Genomic DNA, 23,995 nt, shown 5'->3' with positions numbered 1-23,995 from the left:
CATTCATGAAACACATTGTTTCATTCAGGACAATATGGTTTCCTTAACATTCTCCATCCCAATTAAAAAAATCTTCAGCAGAATGGTCATTATGACTGGTTCAGTGTCATTGTGGTTTTTATTACAAAAGGTCTGTACAACAAAACAAATACATATAACCATTTATCTCAATGACAAAGTGAAAACCACAAATTGTTCAATAATCTCCTTTAAAAAAATATTTTTGAAAGATCAGATATCAGGTCTTTAACCTGAACATTTCTGACAATCAACCCTTTCGGTTGACATGACTGTGTACAGGAACAGACAAGAGAACATTGAGCCAGTGTGAAAATGACCTAGCCAGTGAATAACTGAGCAGCAGTCGGCATGGATACGTTCTCTCAAATCCTCTTTGGCTTCAAGCCAGCATGCTCAGCTAATTCTGTAGAAATGAGTCAAACCACAGCAGAGTATGTAAAAGTCATGTACGTTGGTCTTGAAATAAGTCAAACCTACATTACCAATGCCGAGTGGGGATTTAGAAACCAGCCATGGAAAAGAGGCACGATGGTGCAGAAAGAAGGCCCTCAGTCTCAGAAATCTATTCTTAATGATTGCTGAGGTACATACTGAGATTGCAGTGAGCCAGGGTCTAAAAAGTTGTTAGAGTACATCAACATTATGAAAGCACTTTTCCTAAATAAGAGATCCTTATTTGTACAAAAATATTCATACTCACTGTTGTAATAATAAAGCATCAACACTGCACTGAAGTGCGCTTCCTCAATACAATGCTTTAATAGCAGTATTGAAGTGGAATTTTGATTCAGTTTCTTGTTAAACAAGAGATGTGTCCAATGCCGACAAGTCATTATTCGCATCATAACATTAAAGTTCTGCAGTCAAGTTGAGGCGATGGATTGTTTTTTTAAACTGAACAATTGTGGCATTAAAAAAATAGGGGACACAAATTAATCACATTAAGGATGTTAACGGTTATGTTTTTAAAATATCAGAATTGTGCTGCATTTGTGTGTTCACACAAAAATAGACAGCAGGACATCAAGTTGAGAAATTAAATTTCCATCAGATTGTCAGTTAACGGTTTGCACACAAACTGCCAGATCAGGTCTCATTATGAAACCTTGAATGCAAAACTGATGTTCATGTCGTCTTCCCAGCAAAACAATAAACCTTAAATATCTTGTGTTTTACATGTTGTGACCCAGCTACATGATCCTGTTTGAGAGACAGGACTAGAAAATGTCAAACAAAACATGTAGAAAAATCCAGCGTTCCTTTTCCATCTTGCAGAACTCCCAACAGCATGACAGTATTGTTCAATTAATTTACAAATACATGTAAATTCATTTTCTTCAGGCAAATAATTCATGTACATACAAAAACACTACACAAACAAAAAAAATTAACTTCATGTCATCACACAAACTAAACCAGTTATTTAAAATAAAAAAAATGTACATTTCCAAAAGTCAATAAGAGTCTCCCCACCCATTTACAAACCCCTGATACGCGCGCGCGCACACACCGACACACGCTTGTGCACAAGTTGCTCACACTGGAACATTCAGACAAACAAATGTCTCTTTGGCTGGTGTGAAGCTGTGGCACCTTTGTGTGGGCATGTGTGTGTGGGCGTGTGTGTGTCTGGTGTACATGTAATTACACATTTTTCACAACAGAAAAATAAATCACGCACAAAAAAAATAACAGCATAGAAAATAGGTTATTACATTTCCTATGCATTTGCGAATATATATATATATTCATATACCAAAACATACTGTATAAGGGTCAGCCCTTGATTGTGTGTAGTTTAAAGTCTCATTTCCAAGCATAATGTGAAACTGTAGGAAGGCATCAATAAATAGAGATGTATGCAAGTCGGTCCGTTTGTGTCTCTGGGTCTGCTGCAGGAAACGTCTCCGTCAGTCACTCTTTGAGTTCTGTGCTGTGTCCAAATTGACCACCTGGAGCTCCGTCAGGTTACTACTGCTGCCGCTCGACTGCGGACCAATCACCATCTGGAACACAACATGGCTACGTCAGGAGGCGGTACAAGGTCAAACACGAGTCATCACAACACCAAGCAGATGGAAATACTGCTACACTACATTCTATGTATCAAAGAGTGGCATAATATTCTAATAGATTCTGATGTATTTTTCTGTGCAAAATTGACTTATGAAATAATATTCTCTTGAGTGCAATTTGAACCATTAGGATGGATGACTTACAACAAAAATTCATCTTAAATTCCATTTGATTTTTCCAATTGCATAACATCCAAAAACCTACATATTTTAAACCAACTAACAAAGGAATCCCCAATGATTTTCTTCATAGGACTGGACTTAGTACTGGAAAAGTTAAAAAAAAGTTTTGATTCTCATGCACTACGGTGTTTTGTTAAGTCATGTGCATGTGTATTTTGCAGAAAGTCACAGGTAAAAACAGGCTGCCAGCTGATCATTCACATTCATCCCAGAGGGCAACAGGTGACAACCCTGTGGCCTCGGTGTGCCAGTGCTCTGTTAGGATGCATCAGTGCGGTCATGTGGCATGCTGGTTGCAAAGGGAATATGAGAGTTTCACTTGTAAAATGCAGATCTTGCCGTACTGGGTGTAGCTGCACTGCAGAGACGGGGATCTGCATCGTGCCTGGAGGTGCTGTGAGGAACACCTGAGGGACAGCACCTATGGGGGTGGGGGGGAAACAATGTTTTTTCCATTGGTAAACTCTAGCATTATGTTTATTTGAAATGATGCACACATTGCATATTAATCCACATCTGTCAGTAAATCTTTTTTTCAGCCCGAATCTCACCTGTGTCTTGGGACTGTACATGGGACACCTGCATGGCCGAGGTGCCCTGGGAGAAGGCGTTGAGCACAGCCAGCCCCCCGTCAGTCAGCGTTGGCGTGGAGGCATACATCACCGTGTGCGGGCTGGGGTACATCATGTGACCCGTAACAGACGTCGGCAATGACGAGGTGACGATGGTCGCCGGGAGACTGACCGTCGCTGGAGAGAGAGAGTAGGGGAGTGAGGAGGAGGGTAGAGAAGGCAAACGCAACACTGTTCACCAGCAGATGGCGCTGAACATGCATCCAAAGTCAACTACTCACTCATACTTGTGCTGTGTGGTGGCACAAAAACTTTTCTGGAGGACAACTCAGTCCAAACAAGACCAGAATTTAAAAGAAAGAGTGCAACAGCTAGAAAAATAAAGCACATTTTTAAAGGATATAGTTGAAAGAAATATACTAATGTCAGAGACAAAGTGGGACATAATCACCCATTGAGATGCTGTACACAAATCTGAGATAAAAATTATTCAGTAAAACTTCAGAAATGTACTGTGTCAGCAATAATTCAATTCAGTTTATTTGTATAGCCCATTTTCACAAATTACAAATTTGTCTCGGAGTGCTTTACAATCTGTACACAGACATCCCTGTCCCAGAGCCTCACATCGGATCAGGAAAAACTCCCAAACAACCCTTCACGGGGGAAAAAAAGGGAAGAACCCTTCAGGAGAGCAACAGAGGAGGATCCCTCTCCAAGATAGACAGGTGCATATGTAATGTATGTAGAAGGACAGAATTAGAGTTAAAACACATTCAATGAATATGACAGAGTGTATGAATAGTTCGTAGAATGAATGTCGGTTACTGCATGTCAACTATTTCCGATCGTCTGGATCACCAATGTGCAACGTTTCTCCATTGGAAATGGAGCAACACAACAGGGTCTTTCTTCAGAGAGAAGATCTGACCTACCGGTGGAGTTTGTGGAGGTGTGGCAGATGTCGAGGCCACTGTCGGAGATAGAATGGGTGTTGTGGTGGACCTGAATAGCCTGGAGCTGCTGGGAAAGCCCAGGTCCTGAAGACACACAGAGGGCATACAGCTAACAGTAAGTCACAAAACACCTGCACCTGGAATAGTGGTAGTTGTCGTAGTGTGGGGACTGCAGCAGTGGGGGTGCCACATTGTCACTCTGGCCGTGAAAGCATTTGCTGTCAGAGGAGACAGAGGAAGTTAAGTTGCCTTGTAAGTATAATTAGTAATCCTATAATTCGGTGCATGCTTAGTAGTACTAGCAAAAGAGATGGCATTAGCAGTACTAGCAGCAGCAGCGCAGCTTTATTGTGATGGGATTGTGAGTTGTGTAAGCAGGCAGTTGTGGCAGAGCGGGTCACCTGTGAGGGAGACAGCAGCAGGGAAGCGGAAGACAGCTTGCTGTCCCTGCATCGGCTGTGGGGCAGCAGCCAGGGCCTGACCATGCTGCCCCTGGAGGGCCAGGGAGTGCTGCTGCAGCTGGCTCAGAGGAATGGTGGGGGTGCCAGGGGGGAGAGTAGTGCCTGCTGGAGGGTCACACACACACAGAGGGGAATGAGACTATGCTAAAGGATAGTCGAGCTTCAAAAAGTGCTATTAAATTAATTGTAATATACATGTTTAAGACATACATGGCCGCTCAGCCAAGTGACTGTATTGAGTGGTTGGCTGGCACATTGACATTTAATGTTTTGTTTCATAGTCTATTATCAGCATGTCGTCTTTGATCACATGGCAGGCATTTCAAATCAGAACATGACTACGCCACTACATTTAGTCAGTTGCTCCATAAACAGTTTCTTTAGTAGGCGGGGCTGTCCCTTTCAAGCTGTCAGCTGAGGAGGTTTTAGTGTGGGAGGTTGTGTTGTTCCACCTGGCACTGCTGCTATGTGCCAGACAGGTGGTGAGGAGGAGAGAGGGAGAGAGCAATAAGGGGGGGGGGGTAGCTGAGAGACAATTTTGCAGGAAGAGGAAGATGGAGAAACAAAACGAGGAGAGGGGAAAGGGACTGACCGGTCCTTCAGCTGTCAGACACATTAAGTCCAATAATTGCCGCTGTGTGTTATTTAGATTTTATTTGTCTCTTCAGCTGTGACAGCGCGCAGACAACCAGCACACTGCAGCAACTAGTTAGTGACATTATTGCCAGTGGAACTATACAACAACTATACAAACACCGACGAGCACTGGGCCCTTTTTAGGCTTGACAATTGCAACATACTCTTGTTCACAACATCATCATATACTGTAGAAATTGTACCATCAGCATTCAAGTGTTGAAACTAAAATATTTTAATTTCACGATAAAATCATGACCTCTTGGCATCTCCATACTCTGATGCCCCGTATTTCCCCAGCACACCCACCATGAAAGGAAAGAGTGAATAATTACTGGGGGGGAATTTAGGTTCACCTAATGATCCCAGATCAGAGCCTGCTGCCCCAACATCCTCATTGAGTTGGTGCTGTAGACGTCCCTTGTGTTTAAGAGTGTGTCTGTGAAGGGTCTCTTAATGAAGTGCCATGTCTAGTTTGCTGTATCACAAAGCTTCCGCTCCACAAATAAAATTTCAGCCACCTTCGTTGAATATTCATGGCTAATTATAGGCCATGTTCGTCATCCCCTCATTGCCAGGTCTATTGTGTCCCTCTCACCTAATTATTCCTGTTCCCCAAGTAACAATCAAAGGCAGAGCGAGTCGCCAAGAGACGTGGCTTTCCTGGATACTTTCCAATTCAATTTCAATTCAATTCAGTTCATTTTGTATAGCCCAATATCACAAATTACACCTCACATCGGATCAGGAAAAACTCCCAAGAAATAGAAAAAACCTGAGGGCTTTGTAAAACCCCAAGGAGACCGAGTGTTGATGACTGGCTACGAAGGGCCGTTGTGTGATGTAAATGGCTTGAAGAGCAAGTAGGGCGCGATCACTTCAAGACAGCTGATGTCACAGCACACAGCCATTCAAATTCTAATGAGATAATAAGCCAGACAACACACTGACCGTGTTTACATGCATTCGAATAACTGGCTTAGTCGGACTGAAATCGAATTATCCGTTTCATGTAAACACCTTTGTTCGACTATGTGCGGTCCGACTACGATCCGATTAACACCCCTGGATAACTCGATCCGATCCGGTTGATAATTTGACTATCGCGGCATGTAACGGTGAATTGGATTAGGAACTGGACTTTGCGTCTTTGCGCATGCTTGAGATCCCGCCGTCCTCCTCCCTCCCATGTCGTGACCCGGAAGTCGAAAGAGACGATAAGTTGGCCGGCAGAAAACAAACAAACAACGCTATGGAGAACACAAGAGCCACCACACATTTCTGGACCGAAGAGCAGACAGAATAGTAGAGGGATGTAGCTTCGCCTTGCTCTCTGTTCGCCATCTTTCTCGAAATGTTGATGTTGTTGTTGTTTGTTGTTGTTGGTAGTGGTGAAGAGGTCAAGCGGAAATGGCTGTATCACCACGAGTTGTAATGAAAACAGCGCCACCTATCGTATCGGATATGACATGCTTTCGGCCAATGATTCGAATTACTCACTGCCATGTATATTGGGATAATAGCAGATCCCCCGAAAGATAGCATAATCCGACTAAAGCAAGATTCGAATTATACCATCATGTAAACGCACTGAGTGACATTAACAAAACACAGAAGGCCTGCAGAAGAATGAAGTTGAGATTAACAAACCGAGAGGAAAATAAGGAAGAATTTTCTAAGCTATGGATGTTTAGCTAAAAGCAACCCCATATCTACGTACCGGGCATGAACGTGAAGCCACTGGGCAGCTGCATGACCCCCGCGGAGCCACCGGCGGTCTTGAGGACGGTACCATTGGCGCAGATGTTGCCGCTGGCCGAGACGGGCGCCAGGTAGTTGGTGATGGGAAACGAAGGGCCGCTGCTCACCTGCATGGTAGTGGAGGTGGTGGGTACGGTGCACTGGGTGCTGCTGGTACCACCCGGTAGGCTGGCTACCGTGAACGTCGGCTTCAGTGTATCCTGTGGGAGAAAAAAATGACACTTTGATTAGAAAGACATGGGTGGAGGGGAAGGGGGATGATGTTTGATGAATCTAAAATCAGTACTGGATTCTCTCAAGGAGGAAGACAACGTGTCGGGAACGCTAGCGATTTCCGTGAAGTTGAGGAACTTGCAAGAGGCGTTTTTCTTTTGTTTTAAAGAATGGTGAAAATCAGAGAGAGAGATATCCATATTTTTCGTCCCTAGTATAGGTCATACTTCACTGGATCCTACAATTCCCATAATCCAACTCAATAGCGCCGTCCCTGACTGGTCAATACAAACTCCTTTCGATAAGGTAAAAACATTATTCATCATCCCTTCTTGAATAAGGTAAATTGTTGTGCAAGCATTACAATGTGCAAATATGTATAGTGCAGCTAACTGACCACACATAACATCTATAGTAAACTGTAGAAATCAGACAGATTAGACACTCACGTAAACCTAAAATAAATGGGGGTCAGATGTAGCGGTATTAATGTTGCACGGTGTATCAATTCTAAAAATGTATCGCGGTACCCGTACGTTAAAAACAATACAATTTTGCATATTTTTACTTCATTAAAATAGCACGTGATCAGAGGGCATGCACTGCTCCGCTCCCTGTCATGCTGCCCAGCGCTCACACACGCAAGAGGAAATGGTTGCTCACAGCGAGTGATCACTGGGGAGACAAGTGCAGGAGACATGGCATGATCAATCGCAGAAGACATGGCATGAGTGCAGGAGACATGGCATCAAGTGTAGAAGACATGGCATCAAGTGCAGGAGACATGGCATCACGCGTAGGAGACATGGCATCACGCGTAGGAACTTTTGCCGACAGTCTTGGATATTTTGGAAAAAAAAGATACTAGAAATGAAATGCGGAAGTACTTTGGCTACATTGCAGACAGTGAAGGAAAGCCCACTGACGTACAGACAGAAAAGGAAAGCTCACTGACATACAGACAGTCAAGGATAGCTCACTGACATACAGAGACCCGTCTGCAAAACGTGTTTCAAAGCCACATAGACCAATGGATTTTTACCTCAAACGCACATCTATAAAATGATGCAACTACAATTGCTCATAGTTATGGAAGGAACTATGTAGTCATCTAGTCAGACACGGACAAAAGGCCGACATTGCTGTTTATAATCAATAGCACATCGAAACCCACCATGCCAGCTACACACACACACACACTTGATACTAATGATCGGGAACAAGCGAACATGTTAGAAGGCATGTCGGAGTTGTACCATTCCTCTGGCACGCACACGAGCGCACACGCACACGCTATTGCATCATACGCATGCGACGGCAGAGTAACGGATGAGTCGAGGGATTAGCGATATGTAAACACAGCCATGTGCCACAACAGACTCAAGATGAGCAAGCAAACAAGGTGTGTGTTGCATCCGATAGGCTTGAAATTCTGAAAAGGCACATTAATTATGAATAACAGCAAGGTAGCGTAGATGCAGAGTCAAGCCACCTCTGTGAGCAGCGCACTATTGATTTTTATATGTGACTGATTACATGGGTGGGGGTGGCAAATTCAGCACGGACTCCACTGATAACACATACAAAAGATGCAAATATGTCCGTGGAGCAAAATACTGGAAGGATTAGCTGCCAGCCTTTAGCCACATCTCAGTCTGCTTTTAATAGCAAACGATAATCTGCTAGTTTGGCTCACTACAATGATGAAACAGAAGTTGTTAGTTTCTTATTTTGTTTGATGGGGTAAAAACAAGCTTCTGATGAAGAAATCAATTGTGTCAAGAGTTTTCTGGCCCTCATGATGTGCGGATGGTGGATGAGGGGTTTTAGTTTAACAAAACCCAAAGCTACAGTTAGTAAGCTTGTCTGCAGCTCAGATCCAGATCCAGGCCCTGTCGAGGGGCTGACAGTCCAAGGTCCTTTACCTCTTTAGTTAACCCTTGTGTTGCCTTAGGGTCATTTTGACCCGAATCAATATTACACCCTCCCCCCGGCTTTGGGTCATTTTGACCCGATTCAATGTTTCACCCTCCTGTTACCTTTATATTTACTAACATATTTTACCCTTTGGGTTCAATTTGACGCCAGCAATTAAAACCTCCAGAAAATTATTAGAATTAATATTGTTTTCCAAGTTTAAGTGTGAGGCACTTTATGTTTGTTTGTTGACTACCGAAAGAACACCAACATTAAACATTGAATGGGGTCAAATGAATCCTAAGGCGGGGGGAGGGTGTAATATTGATTCGGGTCAAAATCACAAGGGTTAAACAGCAGCTGGAAAGTCAAAGAGGGAGGGCCACGCGGAGGACTCAGTTGTTCTGTCCTTTCAACCAAAAGAGAAAATGGAATAAATTCACCCAAGAACAATATGTAATCCATTCACTGACCAACTATCAGTTCATCACAGAGCAATTGCTGACAGTCACACCATGACACAGCCGTCACCACGTCTTCATTCTCCCAAGAGAATTTTTTAATTGTTCACTGAAATGAGATTTGTTTCAATCATGTTCACTGGAACTCAAGACAAACTGACTCCACATGGGTGCAGGGGTTAAAGATAATAGAGGAAGAGGCCGGCGGGTAACCAAGCTGAATAACAATCAGTGAAGAGTCATGAAAGTGAACCGTGTTCGTCACAGTTGCATCGTAGCGAGTCACAGCAGCACAGTGTGTGCGGCAGATGAAGCAATATGGGGTCAGATCAGTCTCAATAATTGCAAATGCACACAGAGACTCACAAATGAAAACCCAAAGATTCACAAATGCGCACAAAACAATTCACAAATGTATTCAATTTACAAATGCACGCAGAACAATTCACAAATACATTCCAATGCACACGTAAATATATTAGAAATATATTATAAATTACGATTTCTATAAATGTAAAAGAAAAATCGAATATATTTATGTATTTCTATGTGGATTTGTCTATTTGTTTGTGGATTTATATGTATTTATTTGTGCATCACACTGCATTTGTTCGTGGATCGCTACACACTTGCGCACAGATTTATGAGACTCCCCTGGTGTGGCTCAATCTGTAAATGCGTTTTTTCAACATGGACCTATCTGTAGCCAATCAGATGTCGTCTTGCCTTAGAGGGGCGGGCTTATCTCTGTAGCTTGACTCTTGAATAAATTACCACTAGTTCTACATTAGACTTGTTGAGGACTTCTAACGCCCTCGTGTTTGGGTTCATAACATCACCCGTATGCTCTCACAGCTCGGTGACTTTCACCAACTCGGTATGAAAGACTGCTGCTTCCAACGCAAAGAGAGAATCAGCAGTCAAGCCACGGAGATAAGCCCCACCCCTCTAAGGCGGGACGACATCTGATTGGCTACGATCGGTCCACGTTGAAAAAAACGCATTTACAGATTGAGCCACGCCAGGGGAGTCTCATAAATCCATTCGCAAGTGTGTAGAGATCCACAAAAAATAGATATAAATCCCCCAAAAAATGACAAATCCACATAGAAATGCATAAATATAATTGTGATTTTTCTTTTACATTTATATAAAATCTTAATTTATTTACATGTGCATTCGAATGTATTGGTAAATTGTTCTGTGTGCATTTGTAAATGAAATATATTTGTGAATTGTTCTGTGCGCATTGTAAATCTTCTTGTTTTTATTTGGAAGTCTCTCTGTGTGCGTTTGCAATTATTGAGACTGATCTGACCCCATGAAGCAAAATCAGGTATTGGGGACAGGATTTTGGCAAGAGTACAAACAGCTGAGGGTACAGACAGCTGGTGGGAAACCTGAGCCCCTCTGAGGGGGAATTAACTCTTTCTAGGCCAGCTGAGGCAGCAGGAGGCCACGCGAGTGAAAAGACAGCAGCCGTCTGACTTCGTGGATTCCATTTGAACCCAAGTGTCTTGTGCTGCTTCACTTTGTACCATCGTGAAATATTAAAATATGGCTCGTAGTGTTGAAACTTTACGTCCTCACACTATTCAATAGAGACATAAACGGTTGCTTTTGTTCGACATGGGACGATACGAAAAACAACATAGTTGCAAATCACTAAATTAGGTCTGCTGTAGCTCATGTGGTAGAGTGGTCATCCCGTAACCACAAGGTACCCGGCTCGATCCCCGCTCTCCCCATAGTTGCATGTCGAAGCATCCTTGAGCGGGTCACCGAACCCCCAGTTGCTCCCCGGGCGTTCACTGCAGCCCACTGCTCCTGAATAACTAAGGATGGGTTCAATGCAGAGAAGAATTTCCCCACAGGGATAAAAAGTGTGTTTCTTGCTTATTAGAATTATCAAAATGTGCTTAAAACTCTTAAAGTGGCACTTTGACACACTGGATTTCCCTTACATTCCATTAAGAAAGAATTACATTCATTGCATCACTTGTAGAGCTATTTTTGAAAGGGGGATTTTAATAATCCTTAGTAAATCTTACATGGGGTAATAATAAAATCATAAGGTCCCCCTGCATAAAAAAAGGATAGATAAATAAATAAAATCATGGTGTGAGTCTGTTCTTTCTTACATAATACATAATAATCCTTGGATCTTTTTCAGTTATTGACCACTAACGAGCGTGACCACTTTTTCCAAATCATTCATAATATTTACGATTATTCCAATAATGGAAATTCAACATGGTCAGGTTATTGTGAGTGCTTGCATGTTTTTTTTATCCCTAGATCTTGCTTTTTTGTCATGTTTCTACTCAGATGCAATATTAACAAGTTTTGCTCTCAATATGGTAATCTGAAGGTCTCGTCAAACTGCCACTACATGTGCGATCCACATAGCGAGCTTCCACTGACCCACTGCTTTGTGTGACCATCTCCACGTGCCTTGTGTTCAACTTGCCCGTCTATAAACAGCGCTGGCTTTTCATTCACATAGTAAACATAGGCTATAGTGGTGTAATGCATTCCTTAAGAGAAGAAGTGTAGCCAAAGCCTCAGAACTGTCATCTCCTGCTCCGATATATCACATCATCTCCATCACGACAAATTAACCCCTTCACTGTCGTATGCAAAGGTTCTGGAAGTCTGAATAGTATGTACCAACCATCAGGGGCGGCCCGAGCACATTTGGCGCCCTAGGCGAGCTTCACTCGTGGCCCCCCCCAAATTAAAAACGATTTTGCACGAAAACGGAATTTCAACTTTCAAACGCTATTTTGCCCTGCAAGACTGAATTTCTTTCAAATAAACAGAACAACGATCGCAACAATGAACAAACATTAAATAAAGAACAAAATCCCTGAGAAAATGTCACGTCTGTGCTTAACTACGCTCCGGCTACGCCCCCCTGATCAACGGTGCACAGTCACTCCCTCGTCGTGCCCAAAATAATGTGACCGCCTACGGCTGCCTGTAATCCAGCTAGATCTATAGCTCAGCATGATGAGTGTTTGACTGGACACCTGGAGATGTGTGATCGATTCCAAGACAAGACAGCTTTTTTTCATCACTTTTTTTTTTTACATTGAATTTACATGACGTGGTCTACACTTCACGTAGGAATACATGATGCATGAATATGTTCACGTAGTTAAAGCGCCACCTAGTGTCTCAACTGGACTTTGTCGAATCTGCCCCAAACTTGTCGTGCTCGTTACAAGTCACGGCCTGAGTCAAGTCCGACTGGCGTGCCTGCGTCCTCGGCCGAGCGGGCCGGCGTCTCGCCGGCGCCCCCGACCGGCGCAGATGAGCGAGGACCCGTTCGACGCTGCTTGCAGCTTTAATGTTTTTTTTGTTTTCTGTTCTGTTGATGGCTGGCATTGCCGTCAAAATATTGGTTGGAGATATAGATGGGGCGCAAAAAAAATTTTTTTCCCGCCCCCTCTGAATGGTGCCCTAGGCGGCCGCCTATACCGCCTGTAGGAAAAATCGCCCCTGCCAACCATTAATGATGAAACATTGGTGATTGATCTGTAGTTCTTAATTTGCAGCCATTTTGATCATGAAAGTCATGTGTAAAGCAAACAGTGCCAAACATTTCCTCAAGCTTCTTAATGTTGAGAGTCTTAGGTCCTTTGAAACTATATAATTTGGACTCTTTGGTCAGACAACACAAGAACCTTTCGGATGTTACAGTGGGTTCTGGGAAGGCACATTAATTGATAGTGAATGCAATAGTTAGTTGTGGCCTTCCATCATGTATATTTGTACTCGTCACAGATTCTCAATTTGTTTTTAAATCAACCATACCACTACTGCTACTGCTCTCCTCGACTTGGAAAAAACAAAAACCTGGCCCGTCCTAAGGACACACGCCACTGTATAATGAGGTACCAGAACATGACAAATGAGGCCACAATTTATCGTTGTGCAACTGGAGGGTCGAGTGTTCTGGAATAAGCAATGAATCCTCTGGACTCATTGCACAGCCACTGAGTGAACCCTCCATGACATGCTAAACAAGAGAGGGACGTTATTTTACTCCAGCAATGGAGAGATCTCAAATATCATGCATCCTACCCCTCATATTAAAAGGATCCAGAGATAGAATGCATTATATAGAGACACCAGTGATCAATAATTCGGGGGTTCTTTAGTTTGGTAGTGGTGCAACAAAAACACGAAAGTGAGATGTTTTCTTATACCGCTGTAAAAGTCCTTTCAATACGTGCTCTCCAAATGATGGCCGTTAGTAAGTGTTCTATACATGGTAAAATACTAAAAGCCTCCATTGCCCTGCACACATTCACAGACATCCTACGATGGACCCCATTTTAAAGTAACAGGAAATGAGAGTAATTCAAAAGAGGAGGACACTAATGATTCCCTCTTCACGAGAGATTAATCCTTCCAAATGGAAGGCGACAACTGACAGGCTCGTCCAGTGTTGGTTGGAAAGCCCATTGTGCAGTTTACTGGTGGCTGACCCTCGTCTAATCTCCCATTTGCTGGCTCCCATCTCCCTGTCTGTCACCCTGCCAGCAACATGGAATTCACAGCTCCATTTGGGACTGCTAAAAAAGGCAAGGCAGCCCAAGTGGAGGAGGTGCAGCCAATGGCGGCTGACCTGTCCAGTTGCTTGCTGTAAAAAAAAAGAGGAGGGGGGGCAGGGGGCGGGGGGATGGGGATGGGGGCGGGATGCTTTCCTACCCTCTGACACACACAGCCAACATGCTGCTCCCGCTTCAGACACGTCAGAATCCCTCCGACAACATGGCCTCGCTCTACGTACAGTCTGTTTAGGAACACCATTGTGATAAGAGCACATATCTCACAAGTAAATTAACTTTCCATTATCTCAGGGGTTTGCTCTCGTCACCTACTTCTCTGCTCTGCCTTTATGACGGAGGCAGATTAAAACAAAATGTGAAATGCTTTTTCAAGTCCAGTTCTCCATTTAAGACCAAATTAATTATCAAATCACTTTCAGTTCTCTCAGGGGACGAATTAAACTTCAGTCATACACACACAAACATTTATATGCCTGCAATAATGTTAAATAAAGAGGCTGTCAGATATTTCGCATAGACTTACAATGCTGTAGCGACGAAGACGACATGAGTTGTGCCAAGGAGCAGGAGAGAAACGAACAGGCTTCACCAAGATTACAACAGCAATAGCACAGAAAGTCAGAGCAGCAAGGGAACAAAACGAGATGGAGTAAGGGAGGAAAGGAGAGATAGTGGGGGGAGGGGAAAGCCAGAGGAGAGTGTGAGATACTGAAAATGATGTATTTTGCTAGATCCTCTAAGCAAACATGAGTTGTGGGATTTGCCATTCCCTTCCCAAAATAACCACAAAAGCATAAAAAAACATCTCTACTGTAGACACATGGAATATCAAGGAGCCACAGATGCCAGAACTGTCCAAAGCTCTGCTGGGGGGGTACGCCACAATAATTTAAAATGTACCCTCATATGTTGTTGTAACCCCTTTTTCCTTTGGCCTTCCTCATTCACCTCTATGTCAGACATTACATTCCCCAGAATGCATATCCACAGCCCTCAGAGAACAAGTCTCAAACGTGTTGTCTTCAGCTGTTCTTGTTGTTGAGTGCTTAATGTGTGCTTAATGTGTGCTGCGAGAGCAATAACAATAGAAAAGACAGGGTTTTCCGGTCACGAAACTTCAACGCAATGTCTTAGTATTCTAATCACTGCAATCAGCTCGACTGAAGACGCTCTAAATGGAATAATGCATGGATTCGGTCAATGACAAACAATGGTTCTAGAAAGAAGCCCCAGTGCTCTTCGTTGTGACATCTCTCACAGCGAGATGACATTTCACCAGCTCAGTTGTTAGTACCTGATTTAGGCCTGGTGACATTGGCCCAAGAACCAATTCACAGCAGCTAGATGCATCAGGGGGGTGTTGGTGGTGGTGGTGGTGGTGGGGGGGGGGCTAGCTACTTTTAAAACGCACTTGCGCTAGTTTCTCAAGAATACTAACCCAAGCTTTAAATCTTGTGTTTTTCAGAGATGCGCTCATAACTTTCTTGGGATTAGTAAAGCATGAACAAAAAGCATTAACACAATTTAAATTAGTAATCTAGTCAGCCTGATAATATAACGTGCAGCTTTTTTTAGTCTCAAGATTTGACAAACAATCAAAGCTATCAACTACGAAATCAAGACATTGTCGGGCGATAAGAAGCAGGACTGACATTGCAAGGGTTTATAAGAAGCATCAGGGGACAACGTATTTTCTTGAAAAACATAAATCAAAAGGGCTTGGGCCAGTTACCTTTGATAATATGAACAAAAAACCCAGCACATATCCAACCCTTTCTCTTTTGCTTCTCCAAAATTGCTTGAACTGTATGCATGAATAATATCCAGACGCTGTAGACAGGGGCGGTTTTTCCTACAGGCGGTATAGGCGGCCGCCTAGGGCGCCATTCAGAGGGGGGCGCAAAAAAACAGCTCGGCAGTTTTTTATTATTATCTATACTCCATTAAAAGAGCGATCAGAGCGCACGCGCTGCTCCGCTCCGTGGCGCGCGCATCGTTCAGCCGTGATGCGCGCACACAGGTGAGCACACTCTCACCTCTCACTCGCACCCCCCCCCCCCCCCCCGCTGGCGCCACGGGTGAAGCTCGCCTAGAGCGCCAAATGTGCTAGCGCCGCTCCTGGCTGTAGAGGTGCATGCAGTGACCACACATCGGACTGAGGCCGGCGTATTCACCTGCCGTCTTCGAACCTGCTCCTGACATGGATTACACAATGACAATTTCTAGGGTGTCTCGCGGTGAGAAGGGTTTACAGGGCCCACGCTGTTCTCCCACGCACATAATTCCAGGGGGGCAAAGGTCACAGCGTCACTGAGCTAAATAAACGCCACATGAATCGGGGCGTAAAATATCGCTCAAATTTTTCCAGTCTAGCCGCTCATATCTACATCCTTACCTCCCCTCCATATCACTAAATGAGTGGGTGGAAGGGTTGAGGGGTGGGGGGAATCACAGAACTCCAAAGACAGCTGCAGCTTATAAGGAATGTGAGGGGCCTCAGCCAAGAGAGCAGGCAGGGAAACCATACCATATATGGCAACAGAGGCATAATCTAATTTTTATCAATGAGCAGAGGCATGAGAGTGCCTTAACATGCAACGGTTGATCTCCCATCCTTGACGGTGTATAGTACGTGTTAGATAGTGCCTTGTGAAAACAAGGTACTATGCTGAGATGGGTGCTGAAGCCATATAAACAGCGAGCGGAGGGAGTCTCGGCTGGCTTGCAGCACCTGAGCGCACGGAGGCGTGGACAGTGAAGCATGTCCGCTTATTAATTTATCGCTCCGTTTCAAGATCTCAAAGATCTGAGGTTTAAGAACCCTTGTAGTAATGTAGTAGAAAATATGGGGACCCAACACACGCCGTCATTGAGGATGAAAGGAGGTCACACAGCCAACTAACAATGCTCGTGAGGAGTAGAAACCTTTTTAAAATTTTGTTATACTCCTCATCCTAGTTCAACTTATTCCCGTCACAACAATTTGGAGAAGGTTAGAGAGTTTGAAAACAACGTTCAATTATTTTCAGAAATGCAAGTTCTGTTAACAATCGGCAGTGTTACGTCCCTGAACAAGAGACAGCTTCGTCACTAAATAAAAGATAAACACCATGCAGCAGTGTTGCGTGTTTCTCATCCTAACATAACCCAGACCTGCTGTGATTTATCTTGGAGTGTTCGAGGCTTACTTCGAGGAGGTCAGAAAGATAAAGTGTAGACGGCTCCCTTTAATGAGTGGGTAATACTCTACATATTATTTGTCTCTCCCCTCACTGTAGAGCCCTTTGAAAAGGACTACGAAGACTTTTTGGTATAATAAACAAATTAATTGGGACAAAACCGCATGTCCAAAACAGAGGCCTCAATATAACAGGCCACAACTAAACATGGTTTACAAAGATAATTTTTCCACCGCTGCTTGCAGGTTCCATTTATTTGCTCTGCTCGCGTTTCTTGTCTTTTCTGGGGAGATTTCCTACTATATCCATTAGTGAATCTCTATGGTGCTTTATAATTGTTTTTTTAAATTTGCTATGCATTTCATGTCTCCACTCAACTTAAGCACAAATGTTTCTGAAAAGCAGGGACACTGATGAGTGCATTTAATAGGAATTCACAGCCGCCGCCTCGCTAAGTTATTTTAAATTATTGTCTCCTTTCCACTTTTTTGATTCTAACCTTTGTGTCGCCCATGCTCTCCGACTCAGACACCTGATAGGTGAGGTCCGTCTCCTCAAAGCCCGTGGCACTCATGCGCTGGTCCGTGGAGGGGTCAGAGCGCGGCGGCGAGTCCGGCGAGTTGAGGCATGTTTGGATCAGCGCTTTGCCCGTTTCACTTGTGATCATGGGTTGGAGTTTCCGGGTGGCAAACGTGTAGACGTGACCCGTTTCACTGGCCACAAGCAGTAGAACCTGGGTTCCCGTCAGGGTGGAGAGTTCATAGGCCTGGGAAAGAGACAATAGGGAAATTGAAAAATAGTTGGAAGAGTTGGACTACAATTCAAAAATCAAAAAGATAAGCGTCACCAAATTGGAGCTTGGATTGCCTTTATTTACAGCTAAAGTAATTTCCACTGGACAGTGAAACACTCCAAAAAGGTGAACCTTTGGGAAAATATAACAGAGACAAGAAAACAACTAGAAGCTGAAAATCCCCCTGTAGTAATAAATAAGATACGGCCCCCAGAATAGAGAGTGTGATATAGCTGAGAGAGCGATTGCAACTGGGGACTGGCTTCTTGCATGAGCATGGAAAGTTGCAAGCAACACAGTCTTGAGGGAGGACACAAGGAATCACTCAACAACTGTGAAACATGAGGCCATCACAGTCTGCTCCCTTGTCATTCATTATACAGCGTACACACACACCCACACGTGTAAAGGCAAAACACAATAAGATTAAACTTCACACACAAACGCAGATGCCGCACTGATTGAAGTCCTGAGAAAGCAGTTTTATCTAAATTTGTCACAAGTTATGTGAAGGATGCTTATTGTGCTGTGAAGGCACAGCGCCATTACCATCACCTTGGTGAACACGATACAGGCTGCTAGATCTGTCATTGTAAGCCGGCACACAGGAGGAGAAATTCAAATTAAAAAGGCTTTTATTGAGCCGTTATAAAACAATGCATTCATACCGGTTCACTATCCTAAAGCCAACTGTGGGTGTGTTAAGATGATGACAGAGCAACGAAAGGCCAACAATGAGCAGCTACTGCTCTAGTGGCTAAACACTACAACGCGCTCGCTTCCCCTTCATTATATGGACAGTTTTGATGCGCTTGTGTGTGCATTGAGGAACGGTGGTAAATGGACCTGTACTTTTACCCATTCATACACTGATGGGAGGAGCTTCAGCAGTAAATAACATTCACACACCGTAGACACAGCTACAGGATTTTGGGGTTAAATGTCTTGCCCAAGGACACGTCGACATGGGCTAGCAGAGCCGAGGACCGAACAGCCAATCCTCTGATTGAAGGACGACCCTGCTCACCACTGAGCCACAATCGCCCTGGAATCCCTATTACAGAAGGAGGTCATTCACTCCCCGGTCATCCTCTTCTATTACCATCTTCCTTGATTGGCTCAGCAGCAGCAGAGACAGAGGAGTCTGATGCTTGACCAACATCCAAGGCAGATAAGGACTAATTTGTCACCTTAAATGTACAAGGTTGTGTCACAAACTAGGACCCACACAATGCTGTAATAAGTTCTGTCTCTGATGATTTTAACATAAATATTCATGGCTGCACAGAATGTCCCAGTCAAGCATACACATTAAATGAAAAAAAGGAGCATGAGATAAAGTCATGGATTGCCGTAAACATGTAATGTAGATGTACAATTCAAAACAGCATGTTTCTCAGGTGTCATCTTGGTTGTTAGAACACTAGTCGTCTTGTGACTATACAGGTGTGAGTTAAAATCCCTGGAACTACCTCAACAACCTCTGTTGTACCGTTGAGCGTGGGTAGCGCTGAAACAATTATTCGATTCACTCCTCCATCCATTATCTGTAACCTATTTTCCTATTCAGGGTTGCATGATAACTTACATTATAGATGTATCCATTTTTTTATTCAGGTTATCATTAAGTATATAGTACGACTTTATTTTCTGGAGTCCACGGTAGTGTTTTCAATTGCTTGTAAATAAAGAGAATGTAATAGCTCCATTCCATTTAGGCTCACTTGTGCAGTGTATTGAGGCACTTAAATGGAATGGAGCGACCATTTGTTATTAGTTACATCTGTGCTTTTCCTGGTTTGACAATTAGAAGGTCTGTCAATAAAACAGCCAATAGGGTAGTTTAAATAGGGGGATGGGGCAACATTAAATCATGCATTTTACTGTACGAATCAACCCCAACAAAGCAACCACAAGTATTAACTGTACCTCTACCATTCAGATTGTGCAGTTATTTACATGCACCAAACCTAAAGAATCAGAGAACTAACTAAATGCGTCACTCACCACATCACTCAAAATTAAATGATAGGCTCATTCTAGAAACCAGTTTGAGAACGCTCTACTATTCCCACTCCACCCACCTCTCAATTTCTGCAATGGCTGACAGTGTCGGCAACGTTTCTAAAGAAATCTCAATTTGCAGTGTCATATAGTGTATATGTTGCCAAAAGCCTACATAGCGATGCCTCAGTTTCCACGACAACAGTCTCGGGTACATTATAAAAAAAGAAATGAAGCAGGATACGCACACGTCAAAGTAGCAAATGAAGACTCTTTGACCACAGTGAAATAGTGTTTATTTAAGTTAATGACGACAAATGTCAGCAGCAACACGACTGCTGTGCTTCTGGTTAACAGCTAAGCTTGTCTCCAAATGATAAAGCTATAGATTCTTTGATGCCAAATAGCCAAATACTTGTTTTGTTTGTATTATTATTACTTCTGGGTTTGTTTATTTTTTGGTTGTTATTATTATTATTACTTTGCATGGCACCAATAGTGCTTAAGTTGTGGATTTCCAGTTTAAAACGGCTTTTGGTAACAAACTCAGTGGAGGCAAGTATGACCACCACGGAGAGTTCCCTCATCTTTAATGCCAACCGCTTCTCACAAAACCGAAACAAGTCACCAACGGATGAGGCTGGACGCCAGTGTCACATCGTACAGTGCAATATTGCAAGCACAGACAGTCCCCCGGCTCCGCTCTTCTGTTTGAGTGCTCTTTGACTGTCCTCTGATCTGGTTTCCCTGGGGTTTAGTCAGCTGTTGGCAACTACAGGCCTGCTGCTCACCACCGCATAGCTGCCGCCTGCAAGCAAAGCCCTGCTTCACAAAGCCCTGCTTCACAATAATGTAGGGAACAGCTTGTGTGCACTGAGGGCTACTGATGGGAACTACTTCCAACAGTTCGAGGCCCATATTTGTGTGTGTGTGTGTGTGTGATAGTCAGTTTATCTGAAAATATGTGTGTCAGGCTATACGCGCGTGTGTGTGTGTGTGTGTGTGTGTGTGTGTGTGTGTGAGAGATAGTTGGGGTGAGCAGTCCTAAATAGAATTGTCATTTGCACAAGTCTATTTAAAGCCAATTGCCTGTCATGACTGTTCTGACTCATACACCTCTAGCTTGCCAGTTTGTGCCACACTTGTTTTTGTCTTTCATAAAGAAAGGAATTGGGATCAGATAAACAGGACAAAGTCAAGTCAACTATTAGATTAAAAAGAGACCGGTGTAGTGGCTCTACTTTTCCACTGATGTTTTGATTCTGCATCTTATTAAAGAGTAACCTAATACATACATATATTACAGGCCTATGTCAAGATCAAACAAGACTGAAGTGACACATGTTACAGTCGTTGAATGAGATCCAAGAGGAAATCTCGACTCACCTTTTTCATAATACCAGTCTTCCTCTTGCTGAAAGTTGTGTAACGTCTCAACTTGTTGTCGATAAATTCCATCTTTATCTTTACGCGCCCACGTGTTTTCTTCCCCGGCTTTGCCCCCGCGACCCCTCCGGGCACCATGCCGTAACCTCCGGGAGGTAACCCCACCTCCTGCCCCGTCACCGCAGCCTCCATCTCCCCTCGCTCGCGTTTCACCCCTCTCCTGCTGTCCCCGAGTGAACCCACTGGGTCGTCGTCCTCTCCGGAGTCCGAGTCATTATCCGAGCCGCTGCACAGAGGCGCGCTCTCCCTGTCCGGGTCAAACCTGGCCCCGTGAGGCAGCCCCATTCCCATGTTGCCCTGGACGGCGGTCTGCAGAGGGGTCACGCCAGTCCCGTTCCCCGGCCTCACGCCCCTCGAGTCCCCTGGACCATTAGCCCCCAGCATCCCAACGGCGTCTCGCTCCCCCTGTCGCCCGTCACTCTCGCTGACCCCCGGTAAAGCTTGCCCTGCTCTGATTGAAACGGGACGGATCCCGCCAGCGACAATCCCCGAAACGTGTCCCGTGTTACCCCTGTCTGAAGCTGACCCGTTTCCAGATGGTGCCGAACCGACCCGGCTCGGCAACATTATATTTCGGCTGCTTAACCGATTCCCTAAACACCAGCTTAAAGAGCCGGAGCGCGTTGTCTCGTAAATGGCTAATATTACGCACAGGCTAACGCGCCCGGGCCACAAAACGTAAACAAACCAGATCCGTTCGGAGCCTCCAGGAAATCACCTTGAAAAACTTTTGAAAGTGATGCGACCCCCCCCCCCCCCAAGACCCTTCAACCCGGCTCGGTTTGGTTCACCCTCCTCCTCTATTATCAAAACTCCGAGCACTTTCTCAAAAAGGAAACCGCGAAGAGCGCCCTCGATGTCGATCCGCCATGTTACGTAGTCCGCTCTGTGAGCTAAAAATATCGCTATAGTCGGTCTGTTGGAGTCCAAGTGCTAATCTTTACTCCCCCCAAACGCAATATTTATGTCTTCGTGGTTAAGGGGCGCATACAAACGTCTATATTGTTAACACCGTTTAAGACAGCGGAGTAATATTACAACCCAGGAACTACTTCCCTCCTTATAAAGAGATACAATGTTTCCTTATTTGGTCCTGTCTCTCCTTATTTGGTGAGTCACAGCGTCGCCTATCGATTGGCTGAGGATTATCTGAGGAGCGCTGCCATTGGTCAATACAAACACTCATTGGAATAAATACCAAAATGGTTGCGCTACCGACAACGTCACCGTGGACAGGCAGAGGCACCAAAATAACAAAACATCCAACTTTTTATTACCCACAGATCATGTTGTCATACAACAAACAATGTTTATTAAAGGCTATCGCGCACAAATGTCTCTTTAATTAAGTTTTTCGACCGTAAGAGTCAACATAATTGTCAGAGGAATAGTTATTTGACTTTAGATTAGATTGTACGGTACCATATTAATGTTGACGAATGTGAGAGTTTAGATGCATTCTACTAAAGGTAGAGTAGTTGTAATTGCCTTTAGAAAATACAAAATAAAGACTGCATTAGCCAAGTTCGATTCGCGTGGCAGTGTCACTCAACCCTGTATAGTTTTCACAATAAGCCTTTGTCACAGCAGACATTTGACTTCAACTTGTAATTATTTTTCACAGGTGCTTTTCATCTAAATGTGTTTTGTAATGAAAAGAACTGTCAAAAACTCTTGGAATACTTATCTGACATTGTTTGAAATGATGCTGTGAAGTCCACACACAAGGCAGGTTCAATTAAATGTCATTGTATGTTCAAATCTATTCATAACCAAGATTTGTTGGCCAGATGCTATGGGGTTATTACTGAAATATATAAGTCTGGGCCATCATTACCATGAGAACATATCACAAGTATTGAAGCTGGGCCTCATGAAGACTCAGTTTGTAAGATAATAAATGGAAAATGGGAAACAAACACACACCTACACACACTTAGACACTTTTATCAGAGGCCAGTATTAGACTCCATTCTTTTTTGCAGTCCAAAAACACACTGCACGCACTAGGACCACGCGGAAACAGCAGCCGCTTAAGCCGCTCAAGCCGCTCAAGCGCATGCTCTTCAATTGTCTAAACTAAAGGCCAGCCAGTAACTTTGATGCTCCCCATCCAGAGCCATGCTTTATCTCCACAACTAAATTAAGTAGGCTGGAAAGCTCAGCAGTGAACCGGGGAGTGGAGCTACTTGTCTTCTTAAAAATCAGAGTTAAAAATATTGGTATAATAGTTAGTTCAGGTTCAGGGATTTTGATATTGTCAGTGGTTGTGCCAGAGTAAAGGTCATGTAAAAAGGACACGCTGCCACTTTTGACACCTGTCTTTGAAAATGCCCCAACGATTTCTGGAAGCTGTGGGGGCATTTTGTCAGCTTGTTTCTCCAAAAAACTTAAAGTCCATCCAGATATCCATAAACAGTGTTATAATCCTAGCACAGCAAAAGGCAGATAGCAAAGCTTTCCATCAGTGTGTATAAATCATCAAGTTGTTTACACAATCTTTATTAAGTCTGTTCATGTAATGGGCAAGATGTTAAGTGAGATCATCATGGAATAAGATGAGGTATACATTTTTACTGTAACATCAACACATAAATCATTGTAACATTTCTATTACTGAAATAACAACATGCGATGTTGGTAGACATAAATAATAAGTGATGGTACCCAAAAAAAAAAAGGAGAATATGTGTCAATACCAAAGACTAAAAATCAAACAAAGAAAAATAGGTTTAAA

The 23,995-nt window shown here is 43.7% G+C and overlaps 1 protein-coding gene across 5 annotated transcripts; it reads right to left on the bottom strand.

The window, feature by feature from the left end:
* Positions 1-99: 99 nt before the first annotated feature.
* On the bottom strand, positions 100-22,285 carry LOC130207104 (serum response factor-like). Of its 5 annotated transcripts, none has more exons than XM_056435551.1 (8): positions 21,199-22,285; positions 17,515-17,781; positions 6,625-6,865; positions 4,209-4,373; positions 3,787-3,891; positions 2,831-3,028; positions 2,599-2,700; positions 100-2,027 (listed from the first exon to the last, which is right to left on the bottom strand). In XM_056435551.1, the coding sequence occupies exons 1-8, from the start codon at positions 21,823-21,825 to the stop codon at positions 1,993-1,995; spliced, it is 1,740 nt and encodes a 579-aa protein (XP_056291526.1). In that variant the 5' UTR covers positions 21,826-22,285; the 3' UTR covers positions 100-1,992. The 5 variants fall into 5 exon arrangements, with proteins under 5 accessions (XP_056291526.1, XP_056291523.1, XP_056291524.1 ...); XM_056435548.1 differs by having other exon boundaries at positions 2,624-2,700; XM_056435549.1 differs by having other exon boundaries at positions 2,624-2,700; positions 4,209-4,370.
* Between the last annotated feature and the right edge of the window lie 1,710 nt (positions 22,286-23,995).

This window comes from Pseudoliparis swirei, chromosome 17 (assembly GCF_029220125.1).
Source record: "Pseudoliparis swirei isolate HS2019 ecotype Mariana Trench chromosome 17, NWPU_hadal_v1, whole genome shotgun sequence".
Classification (NCBI taxonomy): Eukaryota; Metazoa; Chordata; class Actinopteri; order Perciformes; family Liparidae; genus Pseudoliparis; species Pseudoliparis swirei.
Note: the sequence above shows the minus strand (reverse complement) of the source record. Positions and strands in the feature narration are given on the sequence as shown.